At 45.7% G+C, this 15,318-nt stretch overlaps 1 protein-coding gene across 6 annotated transcripts in view; it reads left to right on the plus strand.

Annotated features, from left to right (window-relative positions):
• The window catches only part of fam184a (family with sequence similarity 184 member A), a 90,082-nt gene that overhangs the window by 65,779 nt on the left and 8,985 nt on the right, over window positions 1-15,318 (plus strand). For all 6 annotated transcript variants that reach the window (XM_010883014.4, XM_034287860.1, XM_010883017.5 and 3 more), the window contains exons 11-13: window positions 3,297-3,509; window positions 8,155-8,308; window positions 9,326-9,453. In XM_010883014.4, the coding sequence (XP_010881316.1) occupies window positions 3,297-3,509; window positions 8,155-8,308; window positions 9,326-9,453 (495 nt within the window). The remainder of the gene's footprint in view (window positions 1-3,296; window positions 3,510-8,154; window positions 8,309-9,325; window positions 9,454-15,318) is intronic.

The raw sequence follows: 15,318 nt of genomic DNA on the forward strand, positions 1-15,318 counted from the left end.
TCTGTCTTCTGTCAGAATCTACCAAAGTGTGTTTGACTCCTCTTCTCCCTGCTTGTCTCTATACAAACAGAGTGGTTGTAGAACCGCAGTGTCTGGTTGCCATGCTGCAGCTAACATCACCCAGTTCCCAGGCAACACGCCTGAAACACCCATTACCTTAATCTGCTTTCCCCTGAACGTTCATCTTCTCTCTGTGCTGTGGCCCTGGTTCTTGGCGCCCTTGATGCTGATGTTTCCTTCGTCCTGACTCCTTCATGGGTGTACACTGTGTTTCTCTTATTCTGACCGGACCGATTTCCAGGCGCCCTGAGTATTGTGTGATCCATCGTACCTCCTGCTCTGCTCTCTGCGTTCTGGCATTTTAACTACATCTTAGTGTTGTCCGTCTTGATGCCGTTTCTTCTCAGATTTAACGAAAGGCATTAAGCATCATTTAATTCTTCACAATCGGTTGCGCTTTTGTCAGTGATGACGAGGGTTGCCATTTGGGTAGCAGTCCCACCCTCTGCCCAGCGGGAGATTCCTCCCATAATGAGCCTGGCACCGGCGTGAGTGAGCATGGCAGCCTTCCAGACGCTATGTGTCGCCTCCTGTTCACTCCCAGGCGGTGTGGGCATTGATTCTACGGGAGATGTGAATGTCTTCTGTCAATGGCTCCCCGTGGCTCTGCACCCCAAGGCTGAATCGCCATCAAACCCTACTGGACCCGGTCAGGCCGCTCCAGTGACACCTCACGTTCCCCGGTGAACCACCGCGTTGCTTGGCTCCCTGAGCCGAACACACAAGCACGTCACCACACATTTCCGCTGGCCTGTCAACACATTGATAAGGCATTAGGCATTCCGTACAGTTAGCTGTTCGAAAGGATGCATTACACAGATCTGTGTGGGTGGGTGGATCAGTGGCTGTCTGGGTGTGGGTGGGTGGGTGGGTGTGGATCAGTGGCTGTCTGGGTGTGGGTGTATGTATGTGGGTGGATCAGTGGCTGTCTGGGTGTAGGTGTATGTGTGTGTGGATCAGTGGCTGTCTGGGTGTATGTGTGTGGGTGGGTGGATCAGTGGCTGTCTGGGTGTGGGTGTGTGTATGTGGGTGGATCAGTGGCTGTCTGGGTGTGGGTGTATGTATGTGGGGTTATCAGTGGCTGTCTGGGTGTGGGTGTGTGGGTGGGTGGATCAGTGGCTGTCTGGGTGTGGGTGTATGTATGTGGGTGGATCAGTGGCTGTCTGGGTGTGGGTGTATGTGTGTGGGTGGGTGTGTCTGGGTCGGTGTATGTGTGTGCGTGGGTGGGTGGGTGGATCGGTGGGTGTATTTGTGTGGGTGTGTGTGTTTGTGAATGGGTGGGAGGATGCAGCTCTCCTTGTGAAAAACGCAGCTCGAGACGCTCCCTACCAGCCAGCAGCTGAGCCTGGGTGACTTCTGGAGCTGTCACCTCCGGGGTTCTCCCCCCGCCCACTCCTCCGGTCCTACTCTCCACCCGCCCCGTCTCATTATTCATAGTGATATCAGTAGGACGTAATGGGCTGGAACTCCTAATGGGCCTGGCTAATATTAATGTGGCGTGACTGAGCTTTCATGTGGATCACACGTGCTGTGGTCTCAACAGTATATTTGCCCCCTTTTGGATTTCTGACACTTTTGCACTATTTATACATGGAATTTGTTCAGCCCATTTTGTGGGTCACAGTGGTAAATAGAGGGAATCTGAGGGAAATAATGAGCTTAGCATTTGGTGCTTCTTCTGTTTATTTTATGTGCAAGGTAATGAGGAGTACGATCAGTTATATTTTACGTTTTAATAACTTTGCAGATTCTCCTCTCTAGGGCCACTTACACTGAGGTGTGAGAAGTTATTTGCCCACTGCGTTAACTCAACCTAATGAACAGGACAATTGGGGTCAACTGTTTGAGTACTAGGTTTAACTGCTGATTTGGTCCAGCCCTTCCCAATACACAGTACATTTGAAGAACTTTGGTCTTTACCCATGAGAGTGACCTTGTCGGAACATACTTTATTGAGTATGTACAATGTATCAGTTCAGATTTACGTCCGAGTCAAAATAAACACTTGTGAGACGTGCAAATTATTGATGTACCCCAGATGTAGAGGTAAGAAATTACATTGCTGTTTTCATTTTTGTGATTTAGTGGTCTATCTTTTAATGATTTAGTGGCAACTTAAAGCCAGTACATTCATCTTAAGACAGCTGAGTGGGACTACCATACAGCTCAGTAATAGTGAGTACATCATACCTTCTTCAGTGAGTATCAGCACAGTCAGTGCTAGAAGAAAGAAAACAGTTAAATCAGTTTGTTGGTAGTCCATTAATGGCTGCCTGTCATCTTTCTGCTGCTGTCTGAGGTTTCCACTGAAAGCTTTCATCTCAGTGGCTTCACTGTCACCCTGACATAATGGCTCCCCACTCTATCCAGATCTTCCTTTATTCTCCTCTTTCTACACGTCCTACTGAATAGCCTTGATTCACATGATTTCAGGATAGATTCAGACGTTTCTGTAGGTTTTTTTCTGTAGGGTAGCTACATAAACACTCAAACGTGAGCATCAAGAAGCTTTCAGAAGTAGCAATGGCCAAAGTTGTGGAAAGACTAGAATATCTTTTGGAACAGAGCCAATGTGATTATTAAGATGAGGAAGGTGTTTGGTACCACGAAGACGCAGCCTAGATCAGTACATCCCTCCAAACTGGGTGACAGGGCAAGTTGGGGACTGATCAGAGAGGCTATCAAGAGGCCAATGGCAGCAATGACAGCTAAAGGCATGTATGGCCTAGTCCGGTCAAAATGTGCACCTGATAAGATGTAGCGCTCCAGAAATCTGCCCTCGATGGTAGAGTGGCAAGAAGAAGACATTACTCTATAAAGGTCACTTTATGAGGGCAAATTACATATGTTGCACTCTTTTACAAAAAATGTTGTAGTGCTTGAGGACTATACTGTATATGCTAAATATGTTTTAGTTGTTAACGAAGTAGGCCATTGGTGTGTCTATGATGCATGCTGACAGGGGTGACTGGTAGCCTAGCAGTTAGAACACTGGGCAAAAAGATTTCTAGCTTGATTCCCCAAACCGACAAGCTGACAATCTAATCTAAACTGTTCTGTTTCTTCCTATTCTCATCACTCTACAATATATTCCCTTTCTCTCTCTCTATTCCATCTCTGCGTGTCTCTCTGTATGTTCCCTCTTTCGCCCTTTTCCCTCCTTTCTCAGCATCTCTCTCTTCTCTCTCTCCACATATAATAAATAAATTCCCTCTCCTTCCCCTGTCTGTTGTCAGATCTCATTGCTGAAGCAGAGCCTGGAGATGCAGCTGTCCCAGTCCCAGAGCTCCCTGCAGCAGCTCCAGGCCCAGTTCAGCCAGGAGAGAGAGCACCTGAGCCAGCAGCTGCAGGAGCTCCAGCTGGAGCACCAGCGCAGGGAGCACCGTCTGCAGGAGGCCCACTGCAGCGCAATGCAGGACCTGGAGGAGACCCGCCAGCACGACCTGAAGGTGGGGCCCCAACCTAGACCCCACCCCCCAAATAACACCTAGACCCCACCCCCCAAACACCTAGACCCCACTAATGTTATGTATCCAGGCTCTGGCTATTTTATAGGGTTAAATGCATAGAAATTACTGGAACAGCAATTTAAGACAAGGATTCATTCCTTCTGTCTGTTTTATTTCTGTGCCGTTACTCCAATCCAGTAAGCAAAATCCGGATAAATAACTTTGAAAACAAAACCGGGCCTAGCAGGGCCTAGTCTAGAAGCCGTGTCATTCTCCGTGTCCTGTGGCATCCCTTACCACTGTCATGTGTGTGATTCACTGCCCATGGACATGCCAGTGCAGATCTGGTGAGCAGTACCCTCTTCTGTTACGTTACATGCTGGCGCGAGAAGTAAGCATCACTGTCAGGGTGAAAGCAGCCCTCTGGTGACTCTACAACACTGCATTAGATATCTGATGTGTTGGGTGAGACTGGACGTCAGGCGCAGGAAACAAGGGGAGACGGCGAAGATTTACTCGTAAAACGGCTGGTCATGTGGCGTGGTGGACTCCTGCAACCGTGAGTCTGTCGGTGTTCCCAGAGACGCGGAGCAGTGTTTCGGGCCTGACCTTGATTAAATCATTGCCGTGTGAGACCCACAATGCCTTTCCTTCCTTCTCACTTGAAACGGAATCGACTGTGGAGCAGCAGGGCGTAGTTTCTGACAGAATTACGACATAAGGCAGGCAGCTTATATTGTCCAAGGGCGTCTTTGCAGCCGCATAGTAGATCTGATTAATGCGGTGCAGTAAAGTAATATTATGGGAATGTTTAGAGAATCTGGCGAGTCATCATCTGTGTGATAGTTATTCACATGGTGATGGGTTGGCTGTCAGCAGGGAGCCCAATACATTTTCGCCTTTGGAGGATTCTCAGTATTGGCATCCAGTAGCTTCATGATCAGATCCAGGTCTTTTTTTTTTTTATTGGCCCCTTTGCTTCAAGAGCTTTTTTTCTATAGGTCATGAGAGTGAGTTGTGTAGATATTAGGGCAGCAATCTTTTTTTATTTGGATCTATAATCCAAATAAAATAATACAACTGTCATTTTGTGGCTGAAGTATAGATTCTCTGCTTCTGCTGGAGGGTTTTGATGTGGATATTAGCTTCAACATTTAGAAATGACAGCACTTTGTACAAAGACCCTATTTTATGTTGCGAGAAGTATTAGGACAATTGACTCGACGGGCAAACTGGTTGGTTGGATGTCTTTTGTGTCATAGCCTTATTTCTGCAGGCATAAAAGAGCTATGAAAGTCCGCTTTACATTTGTGTCTGGATACGTTTGTACTGCAGATACAATACTTCAGCCTCATGTTATTGTGAGTACCGTAATTCCCCGCGTATAACCCGCAACGTGTATTAACCGCACCATAAATTTAATAGCTTCGTGTGTACAAACCTGAATATTAACCACACCCATTTATAAACCACATTTGCCCGGAGAATTATGACTCGTACATACATATTAAACATCTGTCATACGGCGCTGCCAGAATTCATTTGTTGGAAGAATAGAATGTTTTTGGAAACCCTGTGACGCCAATTGTCTCATATTTGCTACATGAGTTTCTGAGACCTCTACGTTGTCAAGGAAATCACCTGTAAAAATGCTTGCCGGTAGAAACGGTTTTAATAATGTAAACTCCGGTAACACCACAAAATGAGGAGAAAGTGGAGGGATACTGTGGGTCTAGTCTGAAAGGCAGACTCATGCCTGGACAAGACGTGTGAGTCTACATGAGGACAATGATTGGTCCTGTTCTTTTAATCGCTCATTTAATCACTGGTTAATGAATAAAGAGACCAGGCTTTAGGGTTTACAGGGACATGCTGTGTTTGCTCTTCACAAATATCATCTCCAAAGATCAGTACCAAGGTTTAGCGAAACATAGTTACTGACTGTACCCGCAGAAAAAGGACGTCTCAATACTGGTTTCATAATCAGTTTTGGGTGAATCCAAAGACATTTATAAATCCAGACATACCCAGAAAATGAAAATACAGCTATAAACACTTTCACCTTTTCTGACTCTGAACCTTTCCTTCCATAGAAAAGGGTTCATAATGTGTTTTTTCTGCAGTCAATGTTCCAATATCCAGTCAGGGGCGTTTTGAGATAAATTCAACATTACTCTGAGGCTTCCTTTAAGATTCTAGAACCATCAGAAGGAATGTGTGTTTTGGGGTCGTTCAGACTTTGTGCAAAGCTGGCACTTTGTCCCTGAGTGTTCTGTGTCACCTCTTCAGCCACAGATTGGATTAGAAGCATAAGACCCATGAGTCATCTGTGATTGAATGTGCCGAAAACACTTCCCTTTCTGCTAATGAAAATAATACCTCCCCTTGGAACCCATCTCAGTATATGTTCTGTCTTAAATAAGGGCTACTGAGTGCTTAAATATACAGACTTTTGAGGGGATGAATGCATTATGGTCTAGTTTGAACTGGACATGTTTTATGGGGACTAAGGCAATTAGAGAAGGAGTAAAGCAAAGAGAATTGTGTTGTCGTAGACACTGGGACAAATGCAGTTTCACCTTGCCTTCAGGAGGAACATATCCTCTGGTATGATTTATTCACATGACAGGCATTGTTATACAAGGACTAGTACAAGTCTAACTGATCTTCTCCACACACACTTGAACATAGGTCTCTACATTATCACAGTAAAACTCTTCCTGAAAACCACCTTTGAAGGTACACACATCTTATTTTTTCACACATGCTATGGACCCAGTTGAAAGAATAAGAACACAATTATTATTCTATTTCCCGCTGTGTGTTTCTATTAGCTAATACATAAGTAGTGATGAAGTTATTTCCTAACTACTCTGTATGTGCACACAGGCATTCAATGTGTTGTACTGGAACATTTGTCTTTTGCCATTGTCCCGCAATACATTAACCAACAGACAAATTGGCTAAAACACATTGTGACACCATGCTAACACTTTGAATCTAGATTCTACACAACATAGACAGCGTTCAAAAAAGTGTTGTTAGTGAAGTCACAACATAGTAATTACCTCAGAGAGGCTTCTTAACTCTGTGGTTTGTTTTCCATTTGAAATGCGAATTTGTCTGTTACACAGTGGGGGACTTTCTTTACCTGAGAATACAGCTTGTTATCTAAGGGCTGCTGTTGCTATCGGATACTCCCCCCACTGATGTCAGGTACATTGTTTTCCGTTCAACTCTCCCAGTGGTGGCCTATTACATGACCTGCTGACCAGTCAGCCAGTGTCGCCCCGACGACCATTAGAATCACACTGACATGACCCAACCTTTCCTCTTTAACTAGGACAATGTACCAATATTCTTCTGTCCTTAATGCTGCTGGGCCTGGACCATTAGCATTCAACAGGCATTTCTAATAATCACATTTCTAGTGTTTACAAATGTTGATTGAATGGCATTATTATCTTTCTATTGTCATCTTGATCCCCATTAATCTGGTTTTGTGTCCTCCATCTGTCTGTCTCCTCTCCCTCTGTGTCTCCTCTCCCTCTGTGTCTCCTCTCCCTCTGTGTCTCTGTCTTCTCTCTGTCTCTGTCTTCTCTCTGTCTCCTCTGTCCCTGAATCTCCTGTGTCTCCTGTCTCCCTGCGTCTCCTCTCTTTCTCCTTTGTCCGTGTGTCTTCTCGGTCTGTGTGTCTCCTCTGTCCCTGCCTCTCCTCTGTCCCTGTGTCTCTTGTCTCCCTGCGTCTCCTCTCTGTCTGCGTGTCTCCTTTGTCCCTGCCTCTCCTCTATCCCTGTGTTCCCTCTCCCTGTGTTTATTCTGTCGCTGTCTTATCTGTCTCCTCATTCTCCCTGTCTCCTCATTCTCCCTGTCTCCTCATTCCCCCTGTCTCCTCATTCCCCCGGTCTCCTCATTCCCCCGGTCTCCTCATTCCCCCGGTCTCCTCATTCCCCCGGTCTCCTCATTCCCCCAGTCTCCTCATTCTCCATGTCTCCTCATTCTCCATGTCTCCTTATTCTCCATGTCTCCTCATTCTCCATGTCTCCTTATTCTCCCTGTCTCCTCATTCACCCTTTGAGACAAAGCCGGTGTCTAATGTTAGGTTGTGTTATGTCACTGGTACCGTGTCCTCGCCATGTAAAGTTAACTCTCGGTCTGACTACTTGGTTGACTTTGTAGAGAGTCATAGTGTGTGCTGGTTCCTACTCTGCTTGCTGTTGCTGGAAAACATTAGGGCAGCTTTCCACAACAAGCTGTTGATGATATGCTTAAGTGCTTAGTGTTTGTAATACAATTCCAGAGTGATCAGCAGTAATGTCTGAAATGTGTATTTTGGCTCAATCCAGGTTTTTCTCTTTTAGCCTCTTCTGGTGTCAAGCCGCTGCCTCCCAGCCCTAATGGTGCTGAACCACATGTAGTCCCACAGTACCATACTGGTTGATTGTAACTTGGACTGTTTCCAGTTTCTCCCAATTGGATTAGTGCCCAATTTCTCAACTGGCTAAGCTGCGCTATCAACCGGTTTGAAACCAGTTATACATTCCACCGGCTTCTATAAAATGATTTGTGTGTGATTTGTCCTTGTCTTGATCCTGTCTTTGTCACGGTTGACCTTTGACCCACCTTTGACCTGTGTGTGTGTGTAGGAACTGGAGGAGCGCCTGCGGCATCAGCACCACATGGAGCTCCAGTCTCTGAGGGAGGCCCACAGACACAGCATAGAGACCCTTAAACAGCAGTCGGAGCAGGAACTGCAGACCCTCCGCTTCGAGCTGGAGGATGAGGGCAAGGCTATGCTAGGTAACCTGTTTAATGAGTTAGAGCTTATTTACTTTGTTTACATATATTTGTACCGTATTTTACTGTAGATGAATGTTTTTTTTTTTTTATGTTCTGTGTACATGGATTATTTTCTTTTGTGTGTTTAAATAAAGGTAAAATAAAGACGATTTAACAATTTCAGTATGATGTTAGAAGGTTCCCTAACCTGAGTATAGAATATAGGCTATGTGATCCATGTTTTCATTTAATTTAAACATTACACACTTCATCTGACTTCATCCGATTTAGCCACTAATAGCTCAAAATCAAAGGAAGAGTTCTGGGCATGTGATTACGTTTACATTTTATGGTCGAAACACCTTTTAAGAATGCAATTAGGGACACCTTTTTAAAAGGTTTTTATCAGGCTTTAATTTACTGGAAATGGGGAAAGATATGGTAGAGTTCTTACTGAAAGCAGTGGACAGATTCTAACATATGGCGCAGCAGTACATGTTCACTGGAAGCCTGGGTTTAGACAGCCAGACTACTCTAGGCCACATGGAATAGATTTTTAAGCATGCCCACAAGCCCTGATTACTTTTATTCATTTAGCGAGTGGTGGCTAAGGTTAACTGAAGTTCATAATGGGTTTAAAAAAAAAAAATGATTCAAGGATTAGAGTTTCTCTGAGTCTGTGCACTGTTTGGGTTTCAGGGTGAAAGACCATCTAACATCAAATTGAAGAAAGTTAAAGGACCTTGAGAAAAGGGTCAAATGGAGTAATAGAAGACCATGCTAGACTTTGTTGTGGTTCTAGCCCTTGCAAAAAGCTATTGGAAGCTAAACCACACAATACCGCTGAACATAGCCTCACACTCTTCTCTGTAGGAATCAAGGTCAATACTGGAACATTCCGTCACATAGCTTATTAGAGTCAGGAGATCAAAGCGTGATGAATGGGTTTTAATTAGCCAGGGTGGCCTGTTCTATTGTGTAATAAATAGAGGGGAGCTCTCTAAGGACCCCGTCTCTTTGTCTCTCCCCGGTTCTTAGCCTCTCTGCGGTCTGAGCTCAACCACCTCCATGCCTCAGCCATTGAACATCTACGGCAGACCCACCAACAGGAGACGGTTGCGGCCAAACGTGAGCTCGAGAACGCCCTGGAGAAAAGCCGGAAACAGGTCAGACTCATCGGGACCTACCGGGTCTTCTATACATCGATCACTGAGCTAGCATACAGAATGCTATCCATATGGATGCATTAGTTTGTATTATGTTATGATTCGATATTTGCTCTAATGGGCAGGCAATTTTGTATAGTGGCTTAACAATAAGACTAGGCATTAGCTCAGTGTATGAGGATAGATAATGATATTAAAAGGGCAGAAAGTATATCTCGAAAAAAAAATATCTAGATAATCCCTTGGTGCCTACTGAAATGCTTCTTCGCTAATGGCTGTAGAAGAGATACAGTATGTCTTCCTTGGCAACAGTCCTATTTTCTCCTCTTCACTGTAGCTTGTTGAATTCACACATCTAAATAGCTGTGTGGCTGGTTGGTTGCAGGCTCAGATTCTGGATGTCATCAGTGGGTTGGGACCTGGGGTGCCTGCCCATGGAGAGAGAACAAACCACAGCTTTCTATCCCTCCATCACACCCACCGCCCGCACACACACACACACACACACACACAATCTTCACAGTGCACACAGACATGCATGCACACTCTCTCCACGGAAAGAGGCCACTGTGTCCTGCAGCGAGATTTGATCAAAGTAAAGTCAGCTTTTGCCGGAAAGATGATGCACAAAAACCCCAGAGAAAAAGGCTTTTAAAGAGCCCTACACATGCATTTGCCTCCTATTCCTCCACCTCCTTGTAGGTGCCTGATACCACTGGCACATTTGGTATTTCCAGATAATTATTTATTTTTTAATATTGTACCTTTTTTACATTAGTAACAGCAGTGTCTCAGCCAGCCTGCAGTATGGGATGTTTAAACACCGCTGATAAAACATAGGGGATCTGAGCGGCTGTAGGTGTAGCTCCCATAATACCGGCTCTCCAGCCAGCCCAGCCCGTGCTCAGCCTCACAGCTATAAATCACTTTAATTAAGTCTAATGCCCAGGGTCCTCTCCCATCGGCACGGCAGAGCCAGATGTTCAGGCCCAGGCACACAGCTGTTCTGTGGGGACACTCGGTGCACAGCAAGGTCAAATCCAGGGCTGTCTGCCACACACAGCCAGGTATATGAGCCCGTGCAAACTGGTGACACAGTAATCATATGGACCTCTAACTGCAGACAGCCTACAATCACGACAGCAGCCGGTTATTGTGTCAGAGTTATGACAGGGTTTTGTTTAGGTCTTTTTCTGATGATGATGAATGGCAGTGGCAGCCAAGTAGAAATGTGGTACAGTGAGACATTTCAAAACCTGATCCACCTGGAAAACGAATCGGGACGGCGTCTTGGAGGTGCGTTGGTGTCAAATCAATCAATCAATCAAATGTATTTATAAAGCCCTTTTTACAACAGCAGTTGTCACAAAGTGCTTTTACCAAACACCCAGCCTGAAACCCCAAGGAGCAAACAACAACAACATTGAATTTCCGTGGCTAGGAAAACTCCCTAAGAAGGCCGAGATTTAGGACAAAACCTAGAGAGGAACCAGGCTCAGAGGGGTGACCAGTCCTCTTCTGGCTGTGCTGGGTGAACATTTTAAGGGTACAAGTTGTAATAATAAAAAAATGCATGTGGGTTGAGTCCAGTGTCTACTATACCTAATCCAGGTCAGAAGCATGACCAGATGGATGAGGACAGGGACAAGCAACAAGTCTTTCAAGCCTGGTACTCCGGAGGTGTGGGCCAAGCCCTCATGTCCTCCTAAGTTTAAACAGCGCAGGTGACAGGGAAAATGTATCAGGTGCATTCCTTAGATCTACAGGAATTTATAGTGGAGAAGGAGAACTGACCCTACACCCCCAGCACAATAATATAGCAGCATAAGACCTTGGGTCTGAGACAGGGGGGTTCAGTGACACTGTGGCCCTATCTGGGGGCGTCCCCGTACAGGGCCCAACAGGCAGGAAATCAATCCACCCGCATTGCCAAGCATCAACCTAAGGGACACCCACCAACCGCAAACACCCTGAAATGAGGGCAGAATATTGCCCGCAGAGCTCAACGCAACTGTATGATGGGCGCAACAGAGAGACAACAACGAGCCAGTGACTCCACCCCCGAATGGCATTGGAGGGAGGGCGTTGTCTTTTCCTGGTCTCGCCCCACAGGGTTGTTTGCAGGAGGTGTGGTCCGGCCTCACCCCCTCTAGAGCTGCTGTACCTGGGACCTCTGGCACACGCAGAACCTTAGGCTCCTCAACGGGCTTCCTGGTGGTGTCTCAGCCCACAGACAACCTTCCTCCGAGCCCCTCGCGCCCCTCTCAGCTCAGCAGCCAGGCATGTCAGGACACGGCCCCCTCCCACAGGCCTGCGTGCGTTACCAGCTGCTCAGCCATCCTTCCCACATGGCTGGGACTCTTAATCGTCCAAATGCATCACGCCCATAGTAACCATGCGCCGGTCCCCAATTATATACTGTGGTTGCTCATCACAGCAGACCGTTCCGTCACAGTTCGACTACTGAAGGCATGTTGTTTTTTTCCCCCCAGTTAAATGGTGAAGCTCTGATCTTTAGAGTAAACGTGTACCTTCAGCGTCATAATCAAAGGGCGCTAGTAGCACAGAGTGTGTGGTGTGCCTTTGAGTGTCCCTGCTAGATCAGCAGCCCCGGCAGACAGCCAAGGGAAAGGGCCGTCTGAAGAGAGTTACAAAGTGGTGATCGTTCCCTTTTTGGGAAATGGAGAAAGGTTCCTAGGAGATCCCGGTTCTGAGATGCGGATGGTTCTGCGTGCGCCAGGGCCCTCACTGTGTTGCCTTATCGTTAATTGTGGCCCCCTGAGAGATGGACGGTGCTGTCTCGTTTAATGAGCTGTGAGATTAGCAGGCCTGCTTTGCGGTGTGGAGAATTGCATTTTCTGGGGATAGTAATCAGCTATCCCCATAGACGAATGCTCAGCTTCTGACAGACAAAAGCCTTTGAAGAATGGTTCTTCTCAATACTCACCTGCTGCTGGTGCATCTTATCTGTGTGTGTGTGTGTGTGTGTGTGTGTTTGTGTGTGTGTGTGTTACTATCCTTGTGGGTACTAAGAATCCTCACAAGGATAGTAAAACAAAGAGCATCTGACCTTGTGGGAAATTTTTGTCAGTCCCTATGAGGAATAAGGCAATTATCGGCTTAAGGATTAGGATTTGGGTTAGAATTAATATTGGGGTTAGGATAAGGTTTTGGGGTTAGTCTGGGTTAATGTTAGTCTAGGGTTAAGAGGTAGAGAAAATATAAATGTCTTCATTTTGTACGATGTTCCTGGTAATCCTGGCACTAATGGCATCCATAGAATAAATCAGATTGAAACAACAGGCAAAAGCAACGTGGAACTGGGTATTTCAGGCTACATTTTAAAGCAAATTCATAGTGGATTTGAATTCAGATACAAATCTGATTCCAGTACCTGTGTCCTGTGATCTGATCGGCCCTGAAGTGTTTTTTAAGATTGTTATTTGGCATGTTGTCACTTGCCAGCTACTACTGTGTTAACAGTTTGACAAGAACATGTTGCAGGTAACTAGCTTGTTAATTATTTAGAAACACATTGAGTGTAGACTTACTTGCTAATTGTTGATTGTTGCAGACTGCCGAAAAGGACTTGTTTAAAGTTGAATTCAAACTTTTTGGCCTTTAAAAATGTAAATGATTCAAACATGGTTGGAAGTCAAACCACTGGTATACTTGATCTCATCTATTGTCGGGAGGTTGAAGGAGCAATTTTATCTGGTTGTTGAACTCAGGACTCACCTGCCTTGTGATACGAGATGTGGTCTATTTAAGAGGTCTTGAGCTCAGAACCTCCAATCAGTCCCACAACACAGCCAGGATCTGACCGCTTCCCTCTAGTGACCAGCTCACTCGGTTTCTTCTCTATCTGCCTTTGTACCAGGCTGCCAACATTAATGATGAGGCTGTGCCCTGGCTGTGCTCTGGCTGGCCTTTTGATTAGCCTTCTCTGGAACTGTAGAGACAAACAGATGGGTGGGAGGGGGAGAATGGGGGTTAGGGAGAGAATGGGGATGGAAGGAGAGAGGGAGGGGGAGAATGGGAGCGGGAGGAAGGCAGGTGGAGAATGGGAGGGGGAGAATGGGAGGGGGAGGGAGGCAGGGGGAGAATGGGGGCAGGAGTGAGGAGGGAGCTGGCCCAGACTAACATCCTTTTCTAAATAGCATTTTGTCAAATATCAGAGGCAAAATGCAGTGATTGTTGAAGCTGGGAACTCAATGTTCCCTCCAGCCCTTCACAGAAAGCTTTGAAAACTGAAGTGCTGTTTTGTTCCAGTGACATTTTGTCCAAAGCGCTTGTAGTTTCCTTTGACCGGGAGAAGTGTCACCAACAGAAGGTGCTGATTTTGAATGGCTGCAAGAATGTCTCTATCCCGTAATGTGCTCTGAGCTCCATATTTTCCACCTTCAGGTGGATCCTAAATATTACTGTTCTCTAGTGTTGCTACAGTGTCTTCAGTGCTACATTATCAATGACCTGGAGGTCTTCTCTGTGTTGTAACATTATCAATGACCTGGAGGTCTTCTCTGTGTTGTAACATTATCAGTGACCTGGAGGTCTTCTCTGTGTTGTAACATTATCAGTGACCTGGAGGTCTTCTCAGTGTTGTAACATTATCAGTGACCTGGAGGTCTTCTCTATGTTGTAACATTATCAATGACCTGGAGGTCTTCTCTGTGTTGTAACATTATCAATGACCTGGAGGTCTTCTCTGTGTTGTAACATTATCAATGACCTGGAGGTCTTCTCTGTGTTGTAACATTATCAGTGACCTGGAGGTCTTCTCAGTGTTGTAACATTATCAGTGACCTGGAGGTTTTCTCAGTGTTGTAACATTATCAGTGACCTGGAGGTTTTCTCAGTGTTGTTACAATGACCTGGAGTATCACTGCTAATTGAGTTGTCATTTCTGTGACACTTCAGACCCCACAAACACACACCGACACCTGAATGGTCAGACACACATTCAATGTATCCCCACACACACATATCCTTGCCTAAGCAGCCAGTGGGGTCAAGTGCCAATTGAGACGTAGCCGTCCACGTCCTGTCCCACACAGCCTTTTAATTTTGCCGCTGGCTCTGTCTGCCTCTCTACCTGGCCTGTGGCAGTCCACTACCCACCCAGGCAGAGATGTGTCAGTCGTGTGTGTGCCTGCAAGCCTAACAGGTAACCACTGGGGAGATTGGGAACCAGCAGAATGTCAGAGTGAATCTCCGTTAAGGCAGTGGACTTGTAAACAAGCTTCTATGAAGGAGGGTGGGCCAGGCCTGTGAAACCAGTTCCTCCGCAGGGGCCCACACATTAATAACTACAACACAATGATCATCTGGCATGAAATTCTATTTACAGGAATTTAAACTTAGTATGTAGCTGTAATCTGATTTCACAAGAGCCATTAGCTCTACAATACCAGAGTTTGGCCTGCCTGAGGGAAATTTTAGATGTCTTTTCTAAATAGGGAGAAACTTTCTACAGAGTTGGTGGTTTTAAAATGGAAAATGATCCTGTAACAAAACATGATTCATGTACAGCTCGGCTAGTTTCATGAACAGTAAAATCAGGTGATTATTTCTGTCCTTGAACCTGGAACATTATAAATCAATCTGCTGAGTTAACTGAAAGGATGAGAATAGGTGTAGTCTAGATTTAGATAGCAGTGTTATCCCTATTACACACTGAATAAACTCACTACAAACTGTTTAGTGAATGTTTTACTGGGGCACAACCCTGACTAGAGCAGACAAGCAAGCCAGTCTGAGCTAATAGTCAGGACCTTTTGCAGGCAGTGTAACAGTCCTCTAACACTGTGATAGATCAGACTGACAATAACCAAATAACAGCCGTACAGGTAGAAATAGTTTTGC

Source organism: Esox lucius, chromosome 18, assembly GCF_011004845.1.
Source record: "Esox lucius isolate fEsoLuc1 chromosome 18, fEsoLuc1.pri, whole genome shotgun sequence".
NCBI classification, from domain to species: Eukaryota; Metazoa; Chordata; class Actinopteri; order Esociformes; family Esocidae; genus Esox; species Esox lucius.